Genomic DNA, 27827 nt, shown 5'->3' with positions numbered 1-27827 from the left:
GAAATACAAAAGATCCATACTGGGATCTGTGTAAATCTATCAGGGTCTGTAGTTTGGTGCCTGTGCACCACAGTATGGTTCGTGGTTGATAAGAAGGCTATTTGAAAGAGAACAATTGATTTTTTATTTTGCATAGCTGTCCACCAAAAGTTTGGTAGAAGCACCAAATAGAGTCCAAATGAAACACACAGTGCCCTACATTTCTAACTTCATTTAAATTTCTTCTCTCTTTGATTGCAGTCAAAAGTCACTGCAATTGATGGCAGGCCTGCAGGAGACCAGTATCTCCCCAACTATCTGTCCATCAGTAGCTGGTATTCTCCGAGCAAGTGCCACATCCAGCTTCTAAGTCCCCATGCTCCTCTTATGGTAAGAGACATTACCAATATCATTAGTGGTGATTGCTAAGATATACAAAAGTATTTTATAAGTTTAAACAACCTTTAATCATGTGTCTAGATTGGAAAAGAAGCAGAGATCACCTTGAAGTCCACCTGTCCCTGTAACTTCACCTTGCACTATGAGATAGCCTCTCGTGGGAATATTGTGCAGTCTGGTCAGAGGCATACCAAGAGTATGGCCCATCGTGAAAAGAGAGCTACCATCACCTTTGACACGAACATTCACACCACTGCCAAACCACCACAAGACACAGGTCAGTTTTATTGCAATAACTGCAATAAGCCTTTGTTCAATTTATTAACTTAATAATAGGCCTTTTTGTCCTTAAAAATAAAATCAGTGTCATTTCTATCACATGTAAAGTTATGCACTGTATTTGATAACATTCTGTAATTGATTTTGGACACTCTTTTAAAGATAATTCCATAGCTAAAATAGTATGAATGAATTTATATAAATATCGATTTTATGCAAATAAAATAAAATTATATTTCCACTTTTTTGCATAAAGTTGAAAATGACAAACAAAAATATTTTGTTCACATGCGATTTTTACGTTTATGTGACAATCACAGTTTTTTAAAAATGTATATATATAATTTTCACCCAGTATGTTTGAAATGATTTCACCTTTTTTTATTTTCTTAATTTTTAACATATTATTGATCATTTTATAATGGACTGTTATTTCCATTTCTGTTACTTTCTGTTTTGTGTACTAAGAATTATGTTGCATCTTTTCATAACAAAATGTTTTGTAACATGAATTAATAATTTAATGAAGCTTACTTATAGCTCATAAAGGCACTATTCTTCCTTTTTTTTTTTCTCCCCATTTTTTTCCGTCCATCTTTATGTCCTCTGTCTGCCCAGACTCTGGTGTGTCCTCTTCTCAGGCGGAAACAGACAGCTGCGTGTCGGTTCTGCATTTCAATGTGACTCCTGCCATGGCCCCTCTCAGTCGCCTACTGGTCTACTATGTTCGGGAAAATGGAGAGGGTGTGAGTGACAGTCTGCAACTTCCTGTGCAGCCCCGCTTCGAAAATGAGGTGGGTTGAGTCGCTCACTAATTGTTATTCTGGCGTATAATTTATTAAAGGGACAGTTCACCAAAAAAAAAAAAAGTTCTGTCATTATTTACCCACCCTCATATCGTTCCTAACTCATATGACATCCTTGTCTTTAGGTCTCTTTGTCTTTGTCCACAAATGAGTCGATGCCGGGCAGTCCGGTCACTCTGAAGGTCAGAGCAGAGAGTGGCTCATGTGTTTGTGTAGCTTCTGTGGACAAAAGCATGTACCTTCTCAAACCAGGCTTCCAGCTCACACCTGAGAAGGTCGGTCCTCATCTGAAGCTTCATATATACCACCAATAGCTTGGAAGTTGTCGTAACTGGGTTTATCGGTTTGCAGGTGTTCAAGGAACTGGCTGACTTTGATGTATCTGATGCCTTTGGGATACCCAAAGATGAGGGACATTTTTGGTGGCCAGGCTTGTCGTCGCGAAGACGACGCTCCTCTGTGTTTCCATGGCACTGGGACATCACTAAAGATGCCCGTTTTGCTTTTACGGTGAGGACATCACTGTTTTAGAAAATATAAACCTCTAGTTTAGATATCAAATGCTTATGTCCATGTAATTGTGTTGTAGGAGACGGGGCTGGTGGTGATGACAGATATGGTAAGTCTCAATCACAGGCAGAGTGGAGGGATGTATACAGACGAGGCCGTGCCTGCTTTCCAACCGCACACCTCCACCCTGGTGGCAGCTATGCACTCCCGATCTGGGACACGGTACACATGCTCACAGTGTCTGAAATTATAAGGTTAATCTCACATTCCATTGTCTCTAAGTTCAGTAAGAGAATTGTTTCTTATGTCAGTGTGTGTTTTTCAGGGCAGAGAACCGCAGACGTACATTCTTCCCAGAAACATGGATATGGCATTGCTTTAACGTCAGGTAGTGAAATATTACTTTGGTTAACTTGCATTTTTAGATGTTAGATGCATGCAGAAACATACTGAGTACAATACAGCTACAAATTGTGGGGTTAATAAGATGTTTTTAAAGAGATTCATTATTTTGTTCAGCAAGGATTCTTTAAATTGTTCAAAAGTGACAGTAAAGACCTTTATAATGTTCCAAATGACTTCTATTTCAAATAAATGCTGGTATTTTAAGCTTTCTATTCATAAAAGAACAGATTAAAAAACATTATGGTTTCCATTTCCTCTCACGTTTCATGTCGTTTCAAACCCGCAAGACTTTCGTTCATCTACGAAACACAAATGAAGATATTTAAAAGGAAATATGAGAGCTTTCTGTCCCTCCACGTTACTACTCAACTACCACGTTGACGCTTTAAAAAGATCATAAAACGAATCCATATGAATCAAGCGGTTTAGTCCAAATTTTCTGAAGAGACACGATCGCTTTATATGATGAACAGATTTAATTTAGGCTTTTATTCACATAAACATTCATCAACTCACACATAACTTGTGGTAAAATGAAGCTCAATCATGTTTGCTTGACGTGCGAGAACCAATGAGGTTCATTCTCGTGTTACGCAGCACGTTTGAGTTCTTGCACTTCAAGCTAGTATGATTGAGCTTCTGTTTATGTTCGTTGATCAATGTTATCAACGATCGATTCGCATGGATTAGTTTTACGATCTCTTTATGAACTTTTTTATAAATGTAATATTTTCAGATTAACGCGTTAAAAAAGAGAGGGCGGCCAACCAAGGATGGTCTGAATGTAGGCAGTTTCTATGATAGGTCACGCTCACCTCAGCATCCTTCTCTTTGGGAAGCCAATTGGTGCGATACATGAGACCCACAGGATGCTCATATACACGCATACATACTTTTACTAATTGTAACTTTTATTTACAGCAGTGTTACTGGGGAGGCTGAGTTACGTTTGGACGTCCCCGATTCCATCACCACATGGGTGACGAGGGCTATTGGTCTGTCTGCGGAGAAGGGTCTGGGTCTGGCTCAGACTGCTGAACTGCGCACATTTAAGCCCTTCTTCATCGACTTCACCCTGCCGTACAGCGTTGTCCGTGGTGAACAAACCAAAGTCCCACTAACAGTGTATAACTACCTTCCTACATGTGCTGAGGTGTGTGTGCGCGCGCGCATGTGTTTTTACACAGATCTTGTTAAAACTGATCAATATTTGTCACAATCAGATAACAGAAAAAGATAAAAGTTTCATAGAGAATTGGGGCCAATAAGGAACCACCCAACACACTCTAGCAACCATAGAACAACAACAACTCAGAGCATCTTAGCAACTGAATAGCAACACTTTGGCATCATGGCAACAAGTTTTGCACAGACAACCACCATTTACAAGACACTTACATGACTTTGATACACTACCATGGTTTCTGCCTTCATATCATGTGGATTCAAATATTATTTAGTATCAGCTTATTTTTGACTTGAGGTATGTGCAGAGAAAAGATTTGCAGCAGTTTTTGGCGCTGAGGGGTTTAGAGTTGAATCCTTGAGGAACGATGGGAGGCCATGAGTTAGGCAGCATGGAAAATGTGCAATGCACCTCAAAAATTCCCTAGAATCCTTCAGAAGCCCTTGGGAGTTCATGGCGTATTTTTGAAAATGCGGGCAGCATGTGTTTGTGCAATACGGAGAAACTCCATGACTTATTTGTACGCTCATTCTCCGTAGGTCCATGTGACAGTGTCAGTGCCCAAAGGGATCAAGTTTGTGGGTCACCCAGGGAAACACCATCTTACCCGGAAAAAGTGTGTGGCGCCTGGGGAGGCCACGCCCACTTTTATAGTTCTGCTCTTTTCTGAACTGATATCCGCCAACATCACAGGTTAGTCCATTAAATACTTCAACAATGCCCCTACAGGTGGGTAAATCAACTACTTTACAGAAACAGCAAACTAAATCAGAACAACTATGTGAGGTGCATCTTGGGATAATTTTTTAAAACGTATTAAATTGAACCTGCATGCTGGACATGTTTCTGCCTTCATATCATGTGGGTTTGAAGCCCTTAGACCAAAAGACATTTCGGGCCATGAGAATCAAATTTGGTCACTTTTTACTGGTAGTATATAAATCTTGGGCTTGGTACGTGTTTGACAAGAATTGTGTATTTATTCTTACTTTAGTTTACAGAAGGTTATTATTACAAGACATTGCAAACATTCTTGGGAATATTAATCAATCGTTGTCACATTCTGTCACACTCTTTGGCTTGTTTGAGCTTGCAATTTTTTTTAATGTAGTGCCATTTCAGTCTTAGCAAAAAGCACAGTTTCCAAATAAAACCTTTGTCATTGATGTAATGACCCGTGCTGGAGAATAGCTATGTTCTTTTTGGGCTATCAGATGAGGAAAAGTACATAAGGGCATAGTGGTGGGGGTCTTTTCCATCCATCTCTATGGTGTGTCAATGAATTTGTAGGTCAGTGCTAGCCAATGGCTCTGTCCTAGTCCCCCTGTCTCCAAGTCCTTCCTTCTCACTACACACATACAAAGGGGCTTTGCTGGCAAGCAGCCATTCTGCTGCAAAGCCATGTGTGTATCCTATTATCCCCAGGCCATCAGGGTCTCGGAAGACATTACGGGTTTGTTAAAAAAAGGGAAGAAAGTGTGCTGCCAGAAGTCTCACATGTGTGCACTTGTATATATATTCGTGCATGTATACTTTGCCAAACAGCAACTTTTCCCCTCTTATGCACAATGCAAATAAAGCATTTTTGTCATTGAGTTGTTCTGTCATTTCCCATATTTGTTTCCATGGCAGCTCGTGCCGTGGCCTACAGTGAGCCAAGTTGTTGCTCTGATGGGCTGCAGTCCAGTAAAGCAGGCAAAGTGGGTGAGGAACAGGAGGACAGGAGAAGCCCCGCAGGCATGGACTATGTTCGCAGGAGCGTACTGGTAGAGGTGGGGACCCCGAATCTTAAGCCGCGTTTCCACCGAAATTACCCGGAACAATTTGTCCCAGGAACTTTTTTCCCAGGAACTTTTTTTGCCCCAGACCGGTTGCTTTCTGCGTTTACACCGCGGTCTAAAGTACCGGGATGATTATAAACTGCGCGCGTCTGCTCCTCCCAGTCTGCGACGCACAGTAATCAGTTTTGAGCGCCACATTTATAATAAGTATGGAGGAGATTAAAATTGTGCTGCAGTTGTGTTTGTGATGTATTGCGGACATGAATGTGAGATGGCTGGGACGAACGCGCAGAAAATTTCCTGTTACACAAATACGTAACCTCGTCGTCGGTCCAGCTGTGTTTAAAAAAAATAATTAAATTCCATATTTGCAGACGCACAACTCTCGCGCATGAAGCCACGAACCGCAATAGATTTATAAAAATGCCGGTTAAAATAGAATTCTGCGTGGAGTCATCCAGTCAAAATGCGGCGTGAACACAACCAATCAGCATGTTCAGCACACAAGTCCCACCCCCGAAAGTTCCTGAACTTTGAAAAAGTACTACCTCGCCAGCAGGGACTTTCTGAGGGGGAAATATTTACCCGGAACTTCATTTAGACCCTGGTTCCTGCGGTGTAAACACACCGAGTACCACCCCAAAGTTCCTAGTTCCTGGGGAAAGTTCCCGCGGTGGAAACGCGGCTTTATTGTCGCTATATGTTGTGTTGCAAACAGGTGTTTTAGTGAGTGTTATATACCTCTTCTGGTACTTTTTGAATGTACTGATAGATTGGACGAGCTTGGAGCCAGAGTGTTTTTTTTTGTATTGCGTAAATATCCCTCTCTTCTTGTTTTTCCGTAGCCTGAAGGTTTGCCTAGAGAATACACATACAGTGTATTTTTCTGTCCAAATGGTAAACAAGTGTTTCCTGTTCTTTGTTAATTCTTTGATTTGTTCACACTGATAGTATTAGTTGCTTGCTTCAAAAATGGGAAATTTATTCTGCAATATTTTTACCCTCACATTTCGCAGAACGAATCCACATCTCCACACCCAACAAATACGAGTATCAATACGTGAAGAAGCCAGCCAAAGTTGCACACGTTCAAGTGGCCATCAAAAGCCATAATGACGCCCACATTGCCCTCTCACCAAGCGCACATGACAGTACGGAAATGGTGGAGATTGTGCTGGGTGGAAGGCAAAACTCACGCTCCTGGATCTCACAGGGTAAGATGGGAGAGCCTGTAGTCAGCGCCCCAACGCCAGCAATCCTATCCTGGGATGAATTCCGAAGCTTTTGGATCAGCTGGAGAGGAGGGGGGGTTCAGGTAAGTTGAAAGCAATAGGAGTTGCAGTTTTTGATTTGATGTCTACCATATAGAGGGTAGTTCAGAATGTCACTTTAGGCCAAATTATAGGAGGTTATAAGCAGATTTACAAATAACCTGATTTTATGACCACAAGGGGTTGCTTCCATCAAATTGAGCAATTATGTTCAGATCATGGCGATAGTGGTGCTTAACAAGTTTCACTTTGGTACGAAAACGTTTTGGACCATTACACACTTCCAGTTGACTTTATTGGAACATAGTTCAGTAACAGTTATGATTATCATAAATCCATTTTGTATGTTTTGTTAGGCTTGTTCATTTGGTAATTGTTTGAGATGGAAGTGAAAATTGGATGGAGGGGCTACAATTCTAGCTTTTTACTAAAAAGTTACACCATTTTCAGAACTGCCTCCGCTACTGTCATGGAGAATTAAAACATGTAGTTGTGTTAGTAGTGTTTCTATTTGTTTTGAGTTCCCTAGCACTGCATACTAATGAGGTCATAGTCTACTTGCTAATGTCACTGCAAAGACGCTGTGATTTATGACCACTGCCTAGCTCTTACTGGCACAAAAAGATTCAGATCCGACACTGAAGTCACTCTGCTTCACTTGTACATTACTTGCACATAGCATTGGCTATATTTGTTTTGAAATTGTGAGCTATTTTCATTGTAGCAGAAGTCATATTCCATTTTAGATGGTCTAATATTTAATGACAAACTCTTTTCAATAGACTACCTTGGTATTGAAAAGAGTTTGTTATTAAATATTAGACCATCTAAAATGGAATATGACTTATTTATGAGAGATTCCAAACTGGGTCTATGTAGGCTTAAGGTGATGTGGGTAGCTATTGCCAAGGCTTGGCAAATGTTTTTTTTTATGTGCTCCCTGTGCCTGTTAAATGCAGTGTTCATCAAACTGCTTTTTGAGTAGAACTTAATTGGTTTCCATGTTATTATCGAATTAAAGTGTAGTCATAGTTTGCTTAGTTTCCTCTGAATGAACGCATTCAAATCTCCACGTCATGTGCAGATCAGTTCATTGTTTTGTAAGGGTGTTTCAGAAAAATAAAACATTCGGAAAGAGGCTTTTATTTTCACAAGATTTACAAGCAAACACAAAACACCTGCACAGTGCTTCTCAGTTTGGATTCGATCTTTAGCTAGCTGGTGCCCAAAATCCTTTTGAAACTATCGAATAAATACCAGAACCGCTTGGCCTAGCTTGGTGATCAGCTAATAACTATAGTCTGGTTACATAATCTTTCTTGTAATAGGTTGGCCATGGCCTAGAGCCCTCCAGTGAGACCCTGATCATGCAGTGGGCCGGACCACTCTCTGCTCATGTGCGTCATATTGGCTTCTCCACTGGCTGGGGTTCTGTAGGTGAGTTTAGGATCTGGCGCAAAGAAGATGCAGACGAGAACCACAATGAGGCCTTCACTCTAGGAGTCCCACACAACGTGGTGCCAGGCTCAGAGAGAGCCACCGCCGCCATGATTGGTGAGGATGAATTCTTAGTGTATCCAACCAACAGAACACAAAAACTTCACATTACAGTTTGTTAGGTGGCATGTATAATTACTGTAGTGACAATCTTTTGTGTCCTAGGTGATGTCATGGGGCCCACCCTCAATAACCTTGACAAGCTCCTCCGACTTCCCTTTGGTTGTGGGGAGCAGAACATGATCCACTTCGCTCCCAATGTCTTTGTGCTCAAGTACCTTCAGAAAACCCATCAGCTTAGCCCAGAGGTGGAGGCAGAGGCCACCGACTACCTACTGCAAGGTACAAGGCAGAACATGCCTTCATTCTTAAATGCGTCTTTTTGATTATTAATCTTCTGAAGAATTATTTAAAAGTGATTGAAGATCTGTGCAAACGCAGTGCAAACAATGCCTTGGGTCTTCCAATGTACCTGGCAGGTTATCAGAGGCAACTGACATACAAGAGGCAGGATGGTTCCTACAGTGCCTTTGGGGAAAGAGATTCCTCCGGAAGCATGTGGTAAGCTTCTACTGTGTGAAGTCTGTACATGCCATGTCTGCTAAGAAGTTGGTTTTAATTACAATAGCGTAAACCATTGGTTCTAGTATGTCCTTTATTTAACCCCTCGTCTCCAGTAAGAGAAAGGTGAACTTCACAAACATTCCATGTTTAATTAGTTTTTCATATATTGACACCATGCTACTTTGATTTATGGCAAGCTAAACCTCAGATTGAAAGTATATTTGTGTTCCCTAAAAACACAAATAAATGCATTGTCCTCATGATATATATATTTGTTTACCACAAAAATTTAAGTGATTCATTTAAGAATGGTTGTCTGACTTTTAATAGAGCCATCGATTGTAAAATTTTGAGCTGACGGTACCCTGGAGCCTTATTAACAAACTACTAATAAGCTCCCAGACTCCAGTCACTGGAGTACAGATTTATTGGTTGTTTTGGGGGATTTCTTCCCGTGGTCTATAACAGCCATAATTAACTATGCCCTCTGTGAGGTCAAAACCCCCTACCCCCACTATATTGCCTGCTACACCGTCGGACACACAGGAAATAAAATGAAAAGTTACTGAGAAAAATGAAAAGTCACTAAAAGTAGAACACATGCCTGATACCTGTACCCCTTTTTCTTGTGTAAACTTGCATGACTACTAGTCAACTAATATCAACTAATGTTTATATTGTAAATTACCCACCATACTCCTTGTAACCACAGCAGTTTTAGCTGTTTTTGGCAAATTAAATTATGCATTGAATGAATTGAGAAACACTGACACCACTGAGAGTTCTGCATTAAGTAGTTGATTTGATGGGGGATTACATTTTAAAGCTGTTGGGACATGATCCAATGGGAATGTCAAACCCTCTCTAAGATTTTACATTTGTCTGAGACTGTTTACAAGTCCGAAACAACCCCGCTTTTGTTTCTGGTCCAGTTTCAGCTATTAGCACAGATAATTTATTGCCAGGTGAACAGCAGTTCCAGAGCTGGGCTAATATGTCCCAGCTTGGGCTGAATGATAGGACAGGAAATTGTGGTTCCTAATGAAAAGATTGGCCATAATGGTGCAGCAAGTATTTAATGTCCCCATCAGCGCCTTGGTGCCCTAGTAATGCCAAGGCCTTCAAACCTAATCTACTTCAGTGGAAAGTGCAGCTAACATTCTGGAACACAGTAGAATTTTTTATTTATAAATGGCTGTTCAGCTTTAGCAGAGTTTCGTAATGTGTGTGGATGTCTTCGAAAGTGGAGGAAAGATGTTTAGACCTTGGACCAGACCTGGCAACCCATCCTCTGGCATCACTTGCTGGCATCAGCATGTCTGGATCCAATGTGAGCCACATGCGGCAGTAATCTACTCTACATCCCCCAGTAACCCCCAGAAATCCCACAAACTCATGTAAGGTTGCTCTAGAACAGGGGTAGGCAAGTTCGGTCCTAGAGAGCCGCTGTCCTGCAGAATTTAATTCCAACCCTAATCAAACACACCTAAACAAGCTAATCAATGTCTTCAGGATAACTAAGGCTATAGCCAGGTGATGTTTTTTTCAGTGTTGGAGCAAAACTCTGCAGGACAGCGGCTCTCTAGGACCGAACTTGCATACCCCTGCTCTAGAACCTGAACGACTTTCTCCCATGGACCACTTATGGAGAAATGTGGAATATACTGGCTACACGGAAAAGTGAAAAGAGATCCAGACTGATGAGGTCAACAACAATTTCTGTGGACATGGATATAAATAAAACCCAGTTTAATACTATGAAGGTCAAATTATGTTGTTGAAATTTTGGGCTGCCTTAAAACCACATTCAAAAATGATATGCTTAAGGTTAGTAGCTCTACACCTCGAGTTTGTTATTGAATGCTTGAAGTGGTTCAACACAGATGTTTCGGGATCATTTTAAGAGCCCTGTTTGCCTTGAGAGTCCTGGCAGTGGTTTCCGAGCATTCCAAAGTATTAGGTAAGGTGACTTCTTACAAGGATCACATTGTGAGAAAGGCACCTTGCAAACTTCTGATTGTGAATGTCTTGTGCAAGCCTAACTAGAAGAATCAGGGGTGTCCCCTTCACTTTTCTGCTCTTTAAATCATCTGAACACTTTCTAGAAACTTTCCCTTGGGTCAGGCAGTTAAAGACTCTGACAAAGTATTACTTAACATTATAAAAATTCCTGAAGGCTCAATGCTCCAGTCTTACGACCTCTCTTGGGGAACATAACATTCAAGGCCAGGCCTGCAAGGACTCTGTAGTGTTGTTTGGGTGTTTGTCTTGACATCCCTACAGCTCATGCCTTTGGAAAAACTCGATTGTTTATTTATTGACCTTTATTTTAAGTGAAGTCACTTGTATCATCATCTGGCTGCTTTCAGAAATGCTGTCATGACATGCAATGTTGAGTTAAAACAAATCAGAACATGGTTTACATGTTTGTAGAGCTTTGGTTCATTTGACTCACAGAGCTGAAAGCATTAACAAGGCAAAATCACTCAGCATTTCCATTAGCTGTTTCTTACACTTGTCAAAGTTCATCATTGCTGTGATGTTTTCAGTAGCTTTCAGTTCATGTATGTATGTATGTATTCCTGCATGCAGAAACACTTGATTTGGCATTCTCCAAGAAAATCTACTTTGTTCACATCCACACTCTATGTATTAACTGTGTAGCTTGACTTACATGCAAGTGTTTGAGTAAATTTGACAGGCCAAGAAAGTAAGTAGTTATGGACAAAGACAGTGGACAATTTTTGGTTAATGTCAATTGTCATACCTTATGAGACTTTACAAGTTGCCTAGAATGAACTTGTATAAGAGATCAGTGTTGATATCTGTTACCTCTTGGTCCTCCAGGTTGACTGCATTCGTTCTGAAATCGTTTGCTCAGTCACGTGGCTTCATCTTCATTGATCCTGAAGAATTACGTTCAGCCAAATCCTGGCTGATCACTCATCAAAAGAACGAAGGATCGTTCCCAGCAATGGGCCGGATACTCAACAAAGACCTGCAGGTACATAAATGGAGACTTCTTATTGTTAAATTCTGAGAAATGTAGACTACCTTTGAGATTTCAGTGACATGGGTGAACTAGGAAAGGTCCATATGGATTTCTATGCACTGGTGCTCTGGCCCACTGAATTCGTAAAAGTTTATCCAAAAGACCTTATACAAAAAGGATAGCTTTGACCAAGATATGTTTACATTTGATACAGATTATTTCTAGAAGAACTATATAAAAAACAGTTTAGTTGTCTCTGAACATTGTATAATTAAGCCAGTAGCCCTTAGGTTTACAAGTTCTCGTCAAACTGAGGAAGCTTGGATAGAGGTGTTATTTATCATCACTCTGGTGAAAGTTGCTCTGTCCAATTCCTTTTAAGGGTGGGATTCATGGAAAGATCGCCTTGACTGCGTATGTGGTGGCAGCTCTTATGGAAACTGGGATTACAACCGAGGTGAGAGATCTCCCACATCTTGTTTACCCTGTTACCCATTAAACTACCTCTCAGTGAGGTCTCTTCGACAACCTTTTCACACACATTTCTGGGATCCGTGTTAAGAGGGCATTCCTGCTTCGTAAGATGATTGATGTGCTGGCTGAGAATCAACAGTATTTCTTTCAGCCTTGTGATAAGTAATCTAATATGGAAGCTTGCTGTCTAAATCTAAAGATTTATGATAAGAACATGCAGAGACAATGGAATTCTTTTGAAAATTTCACCCTGCTTACTTTCCTTTCTTCAAACTTAAGATATTTGACAATTCCATTAAATGCACCATGACCATGTTGCAATTTCTTTACATTGCTCAGCTAATGCATACATTTACGTTCATTGTCTTTAAAAATGCAACTTGTTAACAAAAAAGAACTAAAATTGAAGGGCTGTCAAAGGTAACATATTTGCATGCAATTAATTGGAACCAATTTGACCTGCATGATGATGTTAATCATGATTTAAATATTTTAATTGTTTGACAGCCCAAATTAGAGTATGTTCAGTCATTTGTACAATCTGAGTTTTCATTAACAAAACAACACCTCATAACTTCCCGCTGAAGATTAGAGCCAAGTCTTTCCCACCTGCCCCCTGACATTTCGCTTTGGTAATGTGTGGCATTGTAGCCTTCGAAGTACAGGCAAAATGATTAACTTCAAAGATCCACATCTCTCACTCTCAAATCGACTTGATGAAAAGAATACCAGTCAGATTAGCGAGCATGCCTGCTCAGGGCTAGCGTCCAGGTTCCATGAGAAAAACGACACATGGCACAGATAAAATTCAGTCTGCTGATGCTAAGCAGATGAAAGATCATTAGCGAGGTTGTACATTTCTTTGGAAGACAAAGTTGAAGGATTTAAATGGATTTGTACTGAAGGTATTTAGAAATTTAGCACAAGAAACACCTGTTGGCAGTGTAAAAGCGAAGCGATGTCTTTACATATTTTAGTTATCTTTCTCTACACCTTAGCAAAAATAGAAGTATGTTCAGATACACTTATTATTATTCAGATTAACTAAATTTATTATCTTCAGCCAATGAATTGTTCTGAATGGTGTTTTTATTCAGGAGGAAAAGGTCGCAGTTGCTAAAGCAAAGGCGTTTTTGGAGAGCAACACATACTCTGCTGACGACCCGTATACTACTGCACTGTCCGCATATGCACTCACTTTACTTCGCAGTCCATATGCTCCATTGGCTTTGAAGCGACTTAACCACATGGCCATCACCCAAGGTAATTTATCAAGGTGTATTAAAATATAGTATTTGATTGCAATTAGCATGTTGTTGATTCCAGATGTTTTGCTGTCTTTGCAGATGGTTTCACTCATTGGAGTCTTACTGGAAGCACTGTAACTGATGAGGACACATTCATGGGCTTCAGCGATGGCCTTTCCCAATCAGGTATCTGTCTATCAACCAACCCATCAATCAATCAACTCACAAAGATATTCAATTTATCAAACTTGTTTTCTCTGCTTTTTTAGTTGTGTCCGCTGAAGTTGAGATGACGGCTTATGGTCTACTCACCTACACGCTTCTGGGTGATGTGGCATCGGCCCTACCTGTAGTTAAATGGCTGTCAAAACAAAGGAATGCCCTGGGAGGTTTTTCCTCAACTCAGGTGACAAATATGTTTTTCAGTCCTTGTTATTTATATACTACTTCTATTTATTGTGCAGCATGTATACAATCCACAAATGTTCTGTTCTGTTAAACATTTGCTAAAGTGTGCAAATGATGTATCCCACAATGCAATGCATTCAATTCAACAATGGTTATATTTGTAATAGCATACTACTCTTTTGGATACAATAAGTAATACACTTAAGTGCACAAACATAGTTTAGTTTAATTGTGTGTTGGGTTAATTGTGTAAACTTGGGTTCTTTTATTTTTTTATTCAAATACAGGATACTTGTGTGGCATTGCAAGCCCTGTCTGAATATGCCATCCTGTCATATGTGGGTGGGGTCAATCTCACCATATCTCTGGCTTCCACTAATCTGGATTTCCAAGAAACGTTTGAGCTTCAATGGGACAATAAGAAGATTCTTCAAAAAGCTGTGGTAAAAATCATCCACAAACACTACTGACATCTCTACATTCTACTGTCAGAGAGGTATTTTCAGTGAGGGCCTGAACTTGATACGCCCGTCCTCTCAGCATCTGCTTGGCACATCACCCTATTTTGTGATTAGCAGTGTCAGTTTAAATGCATGTAATTTTGATGTTGGACAGGGGCCAGTCGGTTAATGTATTTGCTTATGCTTGTGCCGGTAATCTGATTGATAAGTCTTGCATTCTCTCGCTCTCTTTGTTCAGATACCCAGCATTCCAACAGGACTGTTTGTCAGCGCTAAAGGAGAAGGCTGCTGTCTAATGCAGGTACTGTTTCTGGCAAACTCAATACCACATTCTCTCTGCGGATAAACGGTTGTACTCTTCGCCCTCCTCTTCTAGAGGTGAATCCCTCCGCCAGCTCTCTCTACAGGGGAAATTCAGTACTAATGTTCACATTCCTGCCTTTAGAATGGAAAGATCTGGTAAAATTTAAGGAATTGTATGCCAGGGGTATGTTCTTTCTCCTGTAATCTACCCCTAGATAAGATGGTCTTCTCAAATATTTTTGGTATGATGTCCCTTAGAAACAATAGACTCATTCTAGGCCACAGAACAACTAGAACCACATCAGCGACGTTCTGTTCTCAGGTTGTTTGGATGAAAAGATGCAAGTTTTAAGATTATCTTTTATCTGTGAGCGAACAAACAGTTTGTAACAAAATCCCTTACACTAAATATTTTGGCACGTAGATAACACAATTTGTCCTACAGACATGAATAAAACCTCAAATTTTGTGTCTCGTTTTTAGGAGACCAGGCATACGAGGTTACTCCTGGTTGTCCATCAAATTTAATATATACAAAAAATAAAAAAATTTTGAATGGAAATTGGGTGCCAGGCAAAGACATCATGGGGATTCATCATATGCTTGTCTACATCTCCAGATTGATGTATCCTACAATGTGCCTGATCCAGTGGCTAAGCCAGCCTTTCAGCTGAAAGTCGACCTCAAGGAACCCAGACAAGAACAGCACATCTTGCCGTCCTCTCGACACATGTCTTCTCGCTCCCGTTCTCGTGATGATAACCGATCAGAGCTGAGTCGCAAGCGAAGGGCTCCTGTAGACGATGAGGACCCCGCGGCCCACAAAGATCACCTGGATTACAGTGTTACTTTGGAGGTTTGCACCAGGTAACAACGTCGACAAAAGGATTTGATGCATTTTTAAGTGTATTTAGAGATTGATTCTAGATTTTAGAAGCGTGTTTACAGTCCAACTCCCCCTGTACTTCCTCAGGTGGCTGCATGCTGGCTCATCCAACATGGCTGTTCTAGAAGTCCCTCTGTTATCTGGCTTCCGTGCGGATGTTGAAAGTTTGGAGAGGGTAAGATTTCTTTCTCTCTCTCTCTCTCTTTATTGTTCTATCTTAATCTATCCTAATCTATTGTATCTGTATTATATTAACTTACCATCCTTTGTCACACTCACATTTCACATTATTTAAGATAGCTAATAAAGACACAAGATTGACAAGGTGTCCCTATAATAGGACAGTGCATCTCTCTCGCTCTTTTTCCCTTTCTCTCTCCTTCTCTGCATGTGTCCTCTTGGCAGATGGACAGAGTTTACATCTGGAGGCCATTTCAAAGGAGGCAGTATGGCGCGGAATTTATCAGTCTTTCACTCTCTCACGAACACACACAGAATTTTTGAATTGTCAAATAAAATAAAAACATTAAAGTATCTATAAAATAAATATATTTTTAAATTAAATATATAATTATATTCTTTATAAAGTCCAGAAAATATCAGAATTATTATACATTAACTGGACTTTATTTAGGAAATAATAATAATGGCCGTTATGTTTTTTTTTTATTGACACTTCTGTTATATAATTAACATGAATATAATTTATATTTATTACAATTATATTTTATAACTGCATTACATGCTGAGGATGAAGACAGTTATATGTGAGTGTTTTGTAAATATTATTGGTTCATAAAAGTTTCTGGCCACAATCAAATGTGAGGGTTATGCAGCTCCAGCTGGGCTTACAGACCCTCCACAGGACCTTAAAGGGTTAGATCAGGATTTTAGACATGAATCTCTATAGCTTCCCCATAAGCAGTGTGGTGCATTGACCATGACTTACCCCCGACAGCGTCCTGTGAGCCGAGCTCCGGTCCAGTTTTGGTCAAGATGAAATTAGTCCGGCAAGTTTGCTGGGGTCACGGCAATAAAGCTTTTTTCTTCTCAAATCAATATGTGTTCAAAAGAGTGATATATTTAAAGCACAAAACCGCTGTCTATGGAGAGGTCAGACCTCGTAATGGCTTAGCACTATTTTCTTCCCCGTCATATCACTGCGCGCTGCCGCTACAGCCAGCTGCGAGCCGCGCACGTGTAACTTTGTTTACAACTCGTAACGAGAAAGATAAAATGTCAGACTACAGCAGCGACGATGACAACATTGACTTCGACACACAGCCAAAAGGTTATCTTTACGAACCTGAATACACAGATGACAAGTTACGCCAGATGGAGTTAGAATATGGAGTTAGTGATATGTGTGAGGAGAAAGCGCCACATCTTTGTTTGTACAGTCCGGATAGTCACAAGTCCGCACCATTTTGTACAAAGCTTGTACAAACTGATCGCTCTTGGTGAGTAGCTATGTTAGCTCGTTCGTGTAGCTGTTCTGAGCACGTAAACACTGCTGTAAACACTGCCGAACAACTGAAAAAGTGGTGTGCGCCTGCGCAGCTCGCAGCTGGCTGTAGGTAGCGGCAGCGCGCAGTGACATGACGGGGAAGAAAATAGTGCTAAGCCATTACGAGGTCTGACCTCTCCATAGACAGCGGTTTTGTGCTTTAAATATATCACTCTTTTGAACACATATTGATTTGAGAAGAAAAAAGCTTTATTGCCGTGACCCCAGCAAACTTGCCGGACTAATTTCATCTTGACCAAAACTGGACCGGAGCTCGGCTCACAGGACGCTGTCGGGGGTAAGTCATGGTCAATGCACCACACTGCTTATGGGGAAGCTATAGAGATTCATGTCTAAAATCCTGATCTAACCCTTTAATGTCCACAACAGCGGCCTAGAACAGGAAATGCTTGGGGGGGTCAACCAGCCCCACCTCCTCCTCCAGCTGGGGGGGATATGTGGGTAAATGGAGGTTGGTTTAGGTCACCACTGTTGTCCCCAGTCTACTGATTGTCCCTCATTAGTCATGTTATAGGTCCCAGGCCTCATGTCCTTCACGCTAGTAAACCGACGCTACCTCTGGAGCCGTATAACGTGAGCTGAATCCGACGCTCACCGCGGTGGAACGTGTCTCATTAGCGCCATTAGCCAGTAACGAGCTGGCTTTACACAGCCACCTCTGGCTGGCTCTATGTTTATTGCACGACCCCGGCTGTTCACATTCCTCGTTTCGCTATGGGAAGCGAGATTGCTTACACCGTCATGTCTCATTGTTTTAATTTATAGTAAGGGGGAGGACATGCTTGGAAGATTGTTTGCTTCTCATATATTCCACAGTGAAAATCAATACTTTTTACAATGAACAGTGCTATAAATGTCGCAATTACGACAACGATCTTTGGTGCGCAAAGCAACAAGTTTCCTTTTTTAGATTTTTATTTTGGCAACATTAACAAGCAAGGCTTTCTCTGACATCATGGTCTCTGCAGTGGCTTTTGGACAAATGAAATCACTCTTGGTCATTTATTTGGGGCTGTAGTCATACTGTGTATGTTTGTGTATGCGTGTTTATGTTTGAATGTGTCCTTGTGGCGCCAGCTCACATTAGGCCCCTCATAAACTGTGTCCAAGTGCTCGCCACCTTTCTCTTTCTCACTCTCTCTCTCACACACACACACACACACACACACACACACACACACACACACACACACACACACACACACACGATGTTAGGATGCATTTGGGAGGAAGCAGTGTACAGATACTCACATACTGAGTGCATGACATGAGAAGCTAAATTTATCAAATCAACTTAAAGGGGTGGTTCAGGATTTTAGACATCGGACCTCATTTTCAAGTTAGCCTAGTTGTTATTCATCAGTGGAGACAGTTTTCAAAAAATGTCATCCAGTCCTTCCAGTTGCATAGTTCGCCGATGCTAGGCTAGCGCGAGTCAACAGTATCTGCTAGCCTGCCATTAAAAACTGTTTTACCCACTCCACAGTACACCAAAAGCAAATAAAGTATAACGGCAGACTGTCGATGTAAATGTCTGTTGAGAGAATAATGTTAGAAATCAAACTACCCTTTCATTGCATTGCAATAGTTACACTTTGTTCCCTGTATTTACAAGCACAGTCTACAGCAGCGGTGGAGTGATATTAAGTTACCTAGGCAACCGAGAGAGTCTTCTCAATACGCAAGTGTATTTACCTGCCGCTGACACTCATCACTACAGAAGCAGAGGATATTTCACTAAGAAATCAACATAGGATTATGGCCACGTTTGAAAGCCATGCCAATGTTTCAGACTTTGGAGACGAGGAATGTGTTTTATTCAACGAACCGTAGCAGCTACATGTATGAGCCGGAATACACAGACGAAGAACTAATCGAGATGGATGCTAAAAGGGCAGAAATTTAACTGTAACGTTATCTCCACTAACGCTGTCATTGTCATTCTATCAGTTATGAAAGGGACTAGCTTCATAGATAGCTATAACGTTAGTAGCCTAACAAAAGTTATTACCTGTTCATCTGCTGTTGGTGTATAAAGACGGCTGGAACTGCATTCCTTGTCAGTGACTTATGAACGTTTCGATTATGGGTTTTTTCAAAGTCGTCTGGTCTAAAATAATTACTACAAATTCGCAACTTTAATAGTCTCTGCCGGTGTCTCGTTGTCCAAGCCAGCAGAAAGAAGCCACAGTTGGTTCCTTTCTGGATCTCTCAATGGAAATGTGTGGAAACTTTTTGCATGACCATCTATTTGGTTTATTTTTTACAATTTCGAAATGCACAACGAATCACCATGTTGCCAATTCCTTAGTTTACAATCTAATGTTTTTCAATATCGTTGTTCAAGGCTACTACTAGCTAGCTAGACGTCCCGTCTGTAGTGCGCGCGCTTCTGTTCTGTGTTTACTTTTCGGCGCAGTACTACTAACCGGAGCAAAGTAAAATTCCGCCGCTGCTGAGAAACTAGTTCCTGTAAATGTAATGCGATCATTGAGATTCATTGAGATCACCGGTACTTTGATTTCTAACATTATTCTCTCAATAGACATTTACATCGACAGTCTGGCGTTATAATTTATTTGCTTTTGGTGTACTTTGGAGTGGGTAAAACTGCTTTTAATGGCAGGCTAGCACAGATACCGTTGACTCGCGCTAGCCTAGCATCGGCGAACTATGCAACTGGAAGGACTGGATGAATTTTTTTGAAAACTGTCTCCACTGATGAATAACAACCAGGCTAACTTGAAAATGTGGTCCGATGTCCAAAATCCTGAACCACCCCTTTAATGCAAATTTGGAGTAACATTAGTGTGATAGCTAGCAGGTTTGAGAATATATACAGTATGAAGGTAAAGAGATGGACCACTTGTATGAAAATCAATGGGAAGAATCACAACGCATATCCAAATTATTTTTCAATGCGGACGTATGCTTTTTACTGAAAATGTGCGAGACTGCTCACTGTTGTGATTACAACACTCAAATGAACCATTCATATTTTTGGTAGACTTAGTTTACTTTTATTATACAACTAAGTGTACCTACATATAAAGTGACTTTGAGACATTTTTTTCCTCATTTCTCCTTTTAACGTACCTAGCTAAATGCTAGCTTGTTTTGGAGAATCTTAGCTTAAAACTTAGTTAAAACCATGTTAGCCACATTCATAAAATGCTTACATGGGTATTATTGTCATTGTTAATGAGTGCACTGTAAGACAAAACCATTTTTTAAATGACACATTCGCTTTAGCTTTGAAGTTAGCATTGTTTACAGTGCTAAATAATCATTCTTTCTAATAATCTTGTTCCCAGCTCCTGTTGGATAAGCGAGTGGGGCTAAAGAGGTATGAAGTCGACGGAAGGAAGGTTCTTTTCTACTTTGACGAGGTGAGTTAATGTTGCGTAATGACAGCTTGGTGTAGCGCTAGCTGCACATTTACACAATTTAAGAGCTGTATGTTAAAAACTTGAGGTTCAAGTTTCATATAACTCCAGGTGTTTTGTCAGGGGGGTGTATTAAAGAATAGTTGTAAAATCCCCTGGTCTCTTGTCTTTACACAGATTCCCAGTCAGTGTATGACCTGTGTGGCTTTCACCGCCGTGAGGGAGTATATTGTGGGCAAGACAGCTCCAGTGCCAGTGAAAGTCTATGACTATTATGAACCAGGTAGGTTTGGACAATCCTACTGCATACAAAAGAGTACCGTTGTAGTACCATAGTACAAAAAAAATGTTTGTGGTAATACCGTTGTACTTTGGTATACGAATATGGTAATCGATTATTATGAATATGGTAATCACATTTTGATTGACTTTGTACAGCATTTGAAGCCACTCGTTTCTACAACGTGAGCGAGAGCAGCCCACTAGCGCGAGAACTGTGTGACGGCACCACATGTAATGAAGTGGAAAGCTCCAGCAATCATTGGACAGGTCAGTACATCTTTGTCTTCTAGTATATCTACTTCTAATAGCACATACTGTACTTGACATTTAAAGACTATTTCGCTCTCCCCCCCAGGCTTTGTGCAAGGCAGCCAGTGCAATAACATTTTTGACTGTCCGGAGGAGGAACACTACGAGCGCTGTACATGTTATCGTGACTGCGGCTATGACGGCGAGCCAGTGTGTGGTTCTGACGGCCAGATCTACCAGAATCAGTGTCAGATGGAGGTGTCCGCTTGCAGAAACGGCACACGGGTAGAGCAGATGCCGTTCAGCCACTGCCCACAGAGTAAGTTCTGCAACCTACCTGTGAATTTATAGCCTAGACGTGTCTGCAAGATAAGAAATCCTCACTTTTTGCGGATCTGAAGGACCCAAGCTTTGTAAAGCTGTACCGTTTCATTGCGAAACTCGTTTTTGCCAAGATTTATGCCATGTAATCTCGAACCAGGTGCTACCCTCTCCAGACACTCTTAGATGAAGTCATGCTTATTGCATAATTAGAGACATGTTTTTTCCTTCCTTTTAAGAGGTTCATTCGCAGGACTTTCAGATACACACAGGCACTGACATGTGCAAGGAAAACCGCAGATGTTTCGGGCAAACAAACCTTCGACCTGGGGGATGGATTCAAGCAAACCTTCTTAAGAAAGGAGCTAAGAAATTTAAGATAAATTGGGAATAATGTTCATGTTCCTAAGTGCCATTCTTGGAAAAAATCGTAAGAACTCATATTTACTCAAGATATTTTTCTTAACAAGAAAATGACAGGCTTCGGTGTTTCAGTATCTGATTGTATGGCGGTTCTTGCTGAAGACTCGCTGTTCAACTCATGCAATGACGTCTTTTTGCACTGCCTGCAAATGACATAATAATATTTTTGGCGTGACTGGCTTGTTGGGAGTCAAGCACTCAGAGTCAGGGATTTCTAATGTGCCACGTATTTTAAAAAGTTCATTTTAAAGAGCCTGTCATCACTGTACTGTTGCATTAGCACTGTAATGCTTAACATTTGAAACAACCCAATAAGTTCATTAACGGCATACCTTTGCTTACTGATTTAAGACAAAATAGAGGTTATCCTAACTTTAATAGGGTATTTATGATGATTTTTATGATTAAGAAAAAATGTATATGATTAATGATTAAGAAAAAAGATAAGAACTGATTTTGGGAATTAAAATATTCTTAACTTAATTCTTAAATTAAAATAATAAGAAAATGGCAGGTTAGAAAAAAGTTTTGTGAATCAGGTCCCTGGTTCGGATCACCGTAATGTGGATCGGAGCTTCCAAAGAGTCATATTGGTCTCCTGTTGAGATTTTGTATCTTGCCACTTGACATCTGGTTGCTGTTTTTTCCCCCCTCATATCACAGGTGAGATTAAAGCCTTATTCACTTGCGCATCAAAGACAATCAAAGTGTTTTCAGTGCTTTGCAATTATCCATGTCCAGACAGGCCCGATTCAAGGAATCAAACCCCTGTTTTCGCAAACCGAGAAAGACTGAGGTGTGTGTACCTGCTTTGGTAGGAACAGCTGTTCAGGTGCTGCATTTGCAGATGATATAAACACATACATACTCTCATACACACCAGTATATGGTGTATTACAGGGTTCTCCAAATGACAGAGTGCTTTTGTCCGAGGCCCTTTAACAGTGAAAAGAAAGGGGGGGCAGAGGGTTAGAAAAATCCTGTCACATTCCTTTCCGACGCGCGGACCAACAACAAAGGGGCTTTCTTGTTTTACAGAGGACCGCCATCAGGAAGGGGACACAAAAAAGGTTACGCGGGAAATCTGTGCCAATGTGGTACGCCGCAGTACCGTGTAGGGCTTCGCGATTGTTTTATTTGCAGGTCCCCTGATTTTGATCAAGAGAATGGTGTTCGGAGTTTTAGGAGCTGTGCAATGCAGGGTATATACCCTAAATCAGAATTAGTTTTGGTGTAAGTTTAGGTTGTTGTCTTTTTAATCTTAGTCTACTTGGGTACACTTACACAAGTACACTTAATTAACTTAACATATTCGGGGTTTCACTTCAATATAAAAAGTTCCAAGGAGTCTCACATTTTTCTATATTAAAATGTTTTATTAAATTATATTTGTTAAATATAATTGTAAACGATTTTACATGTTGAATGTAAGCAACATTGTAAATATTGTGATTGTTTTCAAGATTTTATTTGGCACCAATTTTCCTAAAGATTGTTGGGAATGTTTAAAAAAAATTCAGATGTCTTATTGTCGGTCAGTGTAATTTATTTTTGTGAATCATTCAAATTGTCTGTTTCAAATAATTACTTTTTTTTCCCTGCATTTTTTTATATAGTAAAATGATTTAAAAAAATATGCATAAGTAAAATTATTTAACTGTTTCGTTTTAAGTAACGTGAATGTTGTAATTATTTTAAATATATATATTGGCATCAAGATTTTTTTTAAATATTGCATCATTAAATTAATTTCAGGATCATTAGTGCCCTTATTAAAAATTCAGAACTATTGGTCAGTTTGATTCATTTTTGTGAATCAGTTCAAATTGTTGTTTCAAGGGATCAATTCATAACCCTTCAGTGATTCTTTTGACTAAAAAACATTCTAGAAGTCTCCATCACATTTTTCATATTAAAATGTTTTAGTAAAAATATACATGGGTAAATATAGATTTTATCATAATTTATTATTAAGTTGGTGGTGCATATGAATTAATATAATAAAATATAATATAGTGAAAAACGTGAGAAAATAAACATGGTGTAATTTAAAGCTTATTTTTGTGTTTTATTTCGTACATTTAACTATTTTGGATCTACTTGAAAACAACGGCTGTTTGGTTGAAAAGAATGTCTCAATGTCATACATCAAAATATCTAAACCTAGTGGCATCACAAGTGCAAACAAATGATTCTAGACCTGGAACTGGAAACCAGAACACTGAGCAAATAATGTATCTAATTAATATAAAGTATGGTAAAGTATTGCAATGAACATGATTCTGACTTGTATTGTCATCTTACAGTGGGGGAGGCCGTAGAAGAGCGAGAACATGCTACAGGAGAAGAACCAGAACAGGAACCTATACTCATTCCTGCAGGTATCATCCTCTCCTCTTCCTACTTTTCTTTGAGCACATCTGCATCAGTGCCCTGCAGGTGTGAGCGTGTGCCACACATGGGCAGGTGTTGAAGAGTTCAACAATCAGAAGCTGCATGCAAAGAAGCTTATGCGTGCACAGGCCTGCATATCAGCCCAGACTACATTAATGCTCGGATAATTCGCATCCCAGCCTCCTGTCGCTCAACTCGCACCCTGCTGTATAGGGGTTTGGCCTTTTCAAATACCATTAACTGCGAGAAAAAGCTAACTTGGTTTGATTTCAAATCATTCATCAGAACTCGCAACTTACAGATTTAACAAAGCAAAACTTCAATATTTCCAAATAGCCCCTGGAACCTGCTTAAGTGTTCAGGTTGGAGATCAATACTGTACAACAGTATCTTTAGCAGGATTTATATCCCTCATGTTCTTTAATAACCTCATTGGACAGATTGTTACATGCAATTGCACTGTGAATCAATAGAATTAACAATTAATTCAAGATAATATATTCTCTGAAACTAAGTCTTCACAATATTGCTTCTCAAGAAAATGTATCTTGTTTAGGTATTTTTATTGGAAAACAGGACAGAAGTACATTATTTTTGTAGTGTATTACCATCAATTGTCATAATTTGATGAGGAAAAACATTACAATCATTTAAGTAGCACAATTAGTACTTAAGGCAAATTAGAAGTGCTCATGAAATCCCATGCACACTCAGCTAGGTGTGTGTGTGTAGGTATGTGCGTCTGTGTCCTCTGGAAAACTCCCAGACTGATTAGACAGTCTCTTGTAGAGCTGTTAAGACTTGCCCTGTGTTGTGTTTGGGCCGAGAAAATGTGTCTACAGGGCTGTGGTTGTTGGGGTTCCTCAAGGTTATGGTTTTGGCCCGCTTTTATTTTGTTTAAGTTTCCTTTACCTGGATGCCACCTGTTTAAATGTTTGCAAGAATTTTGTTCTTTTTTTTTGCTTGAGGTAATTACCAAGTTTGTTTGTCTATTAATGCTTGAGGTGACTCTTGGATTTGTCATTTGTAAATATGTTTGGGAAAACTCTGATTTTCAAGCCACATCACCTGTGTAGCAGAAATATATGTTTTGGAAATCTGTGAGAGCATTTTCTAGACATAGATTTAGCTTAGTCTTAGATCGAAAATGTTTTTTTTAAGCACAATCATGACTCGCAGTGATGTCTAACCATAACAAAATCTCAAAAAGATTTGAAAAAAAACAAAAACAAAAAAAACAGATATGCATGTCAAATAATTTACATTTATTTTACTTTTCTGTTACCTTAGTTTTAGGTATGTGTATGAATTCTATATTATTTTAGAAGGAAAACGAGTAGCCTTCAATTTCAGGTATAATTCCAAACCGCAAGGAAGACATTTATTATCCTTGATGATTAAGTGGTCCTGAGCAGCTGTGTTGACAAAAGTCTCTAAGCTGGGATTTGACTCTTTTTTTTTTTTTTTTCATCTCATTTATGGACATTTTTACGTTAAAGTCTTGCAAACATTCTCTGTGAAAAAGATAAATGAGTTAAGATACCCAAGCTATGAATTCCTAACATTAGATACATTTAAACTCTTGATCTATTAAAATAGGACAATAATAAAATCAGCTTGAGTTGCTGCTTTATATATACACGCCACGGTATATGCAAGGATCGCCTCCTACTGGCCATTTTGTACATGCATTTTTTTTTCTCAGTCATGTTTGACTGGCAATATATATTTGCTAGCTGCAGTTATTTATTATATTGTTATTAATAACTGTTAAAATATAAATTTAATTGCAAAAACATGTTTTTAGAAAAAAGAAAAGCGGCCCAAAAACATACACTTGAGGGATTATCCCATAATAAGGGATTTTTTTTTCTTGATTTCCAGAAAAGAATATCCCTAAAAGAAATCAAACAATGCTTTTGTCAAAGACAGCACATTGTTCTGCAACGGGATTGACTGCTTTTATTTCATAGGAGGGGAGGAGCCAGGTTCTATGGCTGAAGTGTCCTACTATTCTTACGAGTACGACCCTGACACGGACAGCTTTTCACCAGAGAGTGAGGAGAAGTTAGTGCCTATAGAAGAGGAAGAGGAGGCGGAAGACACCGCACAACTTCTGGGTGGACATATCCTCACAGTGGACACAAAGGACTCACCTGAGCGATGGTGAAATACAATTCATGTATTGCTGTCACTTAAAGAACGTAAAACATAATTTACGTTTATATTAAGCAACTTTTGTCTGTTTCTCCTTTACAACAGAGACCATTGGCCACCAGCAGCAAATGCGAGAGCTCCACATTGTACATTCTCTGTGAATATGTTTGTGTGAAAGAAGGGCTGGAAAAGAGAGGTGCCCCCAGCAAGATGACAGCTCTGCGTGTGTATGTGTGTGTTTGGAAAGAGAAATTATATCAGTACTCTCTGTTTTTAAATTAATTTCCATAGCTCTTTACGTTTAGTGATGGTATGACGTCTCCCTGTATTCCTCTTGTAATCTAGTTTTAATAGTCCAGTATTTATGTTTGTAAGTATAATTCACCTAAGAATCAAATATTTTATTGTTTTTGTTTTCTATCTGTGGTATTTATTTGTGGCTAGTGCCTTTGTTCGTATGGTTCATTTTTTTAATTTTCTCATTTCCATGGTCAGATCCTCCCTTCTTTCTGAACACAATCTACTTGTGTGGTTTTACACCCCGTTAAAATGTGCTATGATTGAAAGTGCACTTCCAGAGCAGGTCTTTCTTACGAAATTGTGTGTTAAGGTGTGTAGCTACTATTTTTACTTATTGATGTGTGGTTTATTCACCTGAGAGGAGACTGCAGCTGATAAATAAGCTTCTTTCCCAGTCACCCTATGCTAAATTAGTCTTTGAATCAGAGGAAACAAACTCTGATACATAAACTGGAATATGATTTGTACAGAATATAAGCTATTTGATTAAACTGCAATACTAAATAAAAAAAACGGTAGGCCCATACGAAATATGCACCCGCAGAACTTGTTAATTAGATCGTTAAGTTAATTAAATAAATTGGTAAATTTGATTACGCATTCAGGTATCAATGAGAATGTATTACTCTCAAAGGCCTCATACTTTACTTCTCTATCTATGCAGAAAATTCAAGTGGCCAATGTGAATTTTGTAAAATCACTGTAAATTTGAATGGACCTAAGATGAATTTAACCTTCAATGATATCAAATACAACACATACAACAAAAAGTTAACGAGAATAAACTTTATATGCAATCTGTATTGTGTGAAAGCTTTCTTTTGCTATGCTTGAATTACATTTGGCATACTGCCCGTTCTATGCTAAATTAGGATTAGTGCATACCAAATCATAGTATGTTGAAGATAATATCTCAGCTTGACTATTTTTGTGTGGATTTTCAAAATAGGCTAACATTGCTCACAATCTGTTATAACCGGATTTTTTTTTTGGTAATGTTTCTCTTGGATGTGTAAAGCCCGAAGTTTACTTCAACTGTACACATGCATTTGCTTGTTTAAACTAGAGTATCTTAACTTAACCCCTCACATTGTGAGCAACTCATTGGCGCAACAAAACAAAACCCATGGTTAACCGCTTCAGCTTCTTCAAAGCTCTCTGAAACTTGTTTAAAGGTCCCAGCAACACATTGACCCCGTGTTTCTGCGTCTGCTGGGTCAGCTTGTGAGAGTTGGTTTATGTTGACATCCATCTCCAGTTACCACAGCATCAGACAGCGCTGTTAATGTTTAATGTTTGTTTGCTGGTCAGTGCAACGGTGGACATGTTCACCTAACTT

General features: G+C 39.6%; 1 protein-coding gene across 3 annotated transcripts in view; it reads left to right on the top strand.

Moving 5' to 3' along the window:
• Positions 1-27290, top strand: part of cpamd8 (C3 and PZP like alpha-2-macroglobulin domain containing 8) — a 34767-nt gene extending 7477 nt beyond the window's left edge. For 2 of the 3 annotated variants that reach the window (XM_079592195.1, XM_079592193.1), the window contains 31 exons: positions 241-369; positions 460-655; positions 1276-1451; positions 1589-1738; positions 1815-1973; positions 2053-2195; positions 2299-2361; positions 3300-3531; positions 4104-4257; positions 5197-5336; positions 6191-6242; positions 6362-6660; positions 7945-8170; positions 8279-8455; positions 8593-8674; positions 11525-11681; positions 12052-12126; positions 13241-13406; positions 13490-13576; positions 13660-13796; positions 14086-14241; positions 14498-14560; positions 15182-15429; positions 15536-15623; positions 20291-20365; positions 20540-20645; positions 20801-20911; positions 21000-21212; positions 23944-24018; positions 26005-26197; positions 26294-27290. In XM_079592195.1, the coding sequence (XP_079448321.1) occupies positions 241-369; positions 460-655; positions 1276-1451; positions 1589-1738; positions 1815-1973; positions 2053-2195; positions 2299-2361; positions 3300-3531; positions 4104-4257; positions 5197-5336; positions 6191-6242; positions 6362-6660; positions 7945-8170; positions 8279-8455; positions 8593-8674; positions 11525-11681; positions 12052-12126; positions 13241-13406; positions 13490-13576; positions 13660-13796; positions 14086-14241; positions 14498-14560; positions 15182-15429; positions 15536-15623; positions 20291-20365; positions 20540-20645; positions 20801-20911; positions 21000-21212; positions 23944-24018; positions 26005-26197; position 26294 (4329 nt within the window). In that variant the 3' untranslated portion in view covers positions 26295-27290. The remainder of the gene's footprint in view (positions 1-240; positions 370-459; positions 656-1275; positions 1452-1588; positions 1739-1814; positions 1974-2052; positions 2196-2298; positions 2362-3299; positions 3532-4103; positions 4258-5196; positions 5337-6190; positions 6243-6361; positions 6661-7944; positions 8171-8278; positions 8456-8592; positions 8675-11524; positions 11682-12051; positions 12127-13240; positions 13407-13489; positions 13577-13659; positions 13797-14085; positions 14242-14497; positions 14561-15181; positions 15430-15535; positions 15624-20290; positions 20366-20539; positions 20646-20800; positions 20912-20999; positions 21213-23943; positions 24019-26004; positions 26198-26293) is intronic. The other variant, XM_079592194.1, reaches the window with a different exon arrangement.
• The last annotated feature ends 537 nt before the right edge of the window (positions 27291-27827 follow it).

This window comes from Phoxinus phoxinus (genome assembly GCF_949152265.1).
Source record: "Phoxinus phoxinus genome assembly, chromosome: 20".
Taxonomy (NCBI): Eukaryota; Metazoa; Chordata; class Actinopteri; order Cypriniformes; family Leuciscidae; genus Phoxinus; species Phoxinus phoxinus.
The sequence above is the reverse complement of the archived record's forward strand: the minus strand, read 5'-3'. Positions and strand labels throughout refer to the sequence as shown.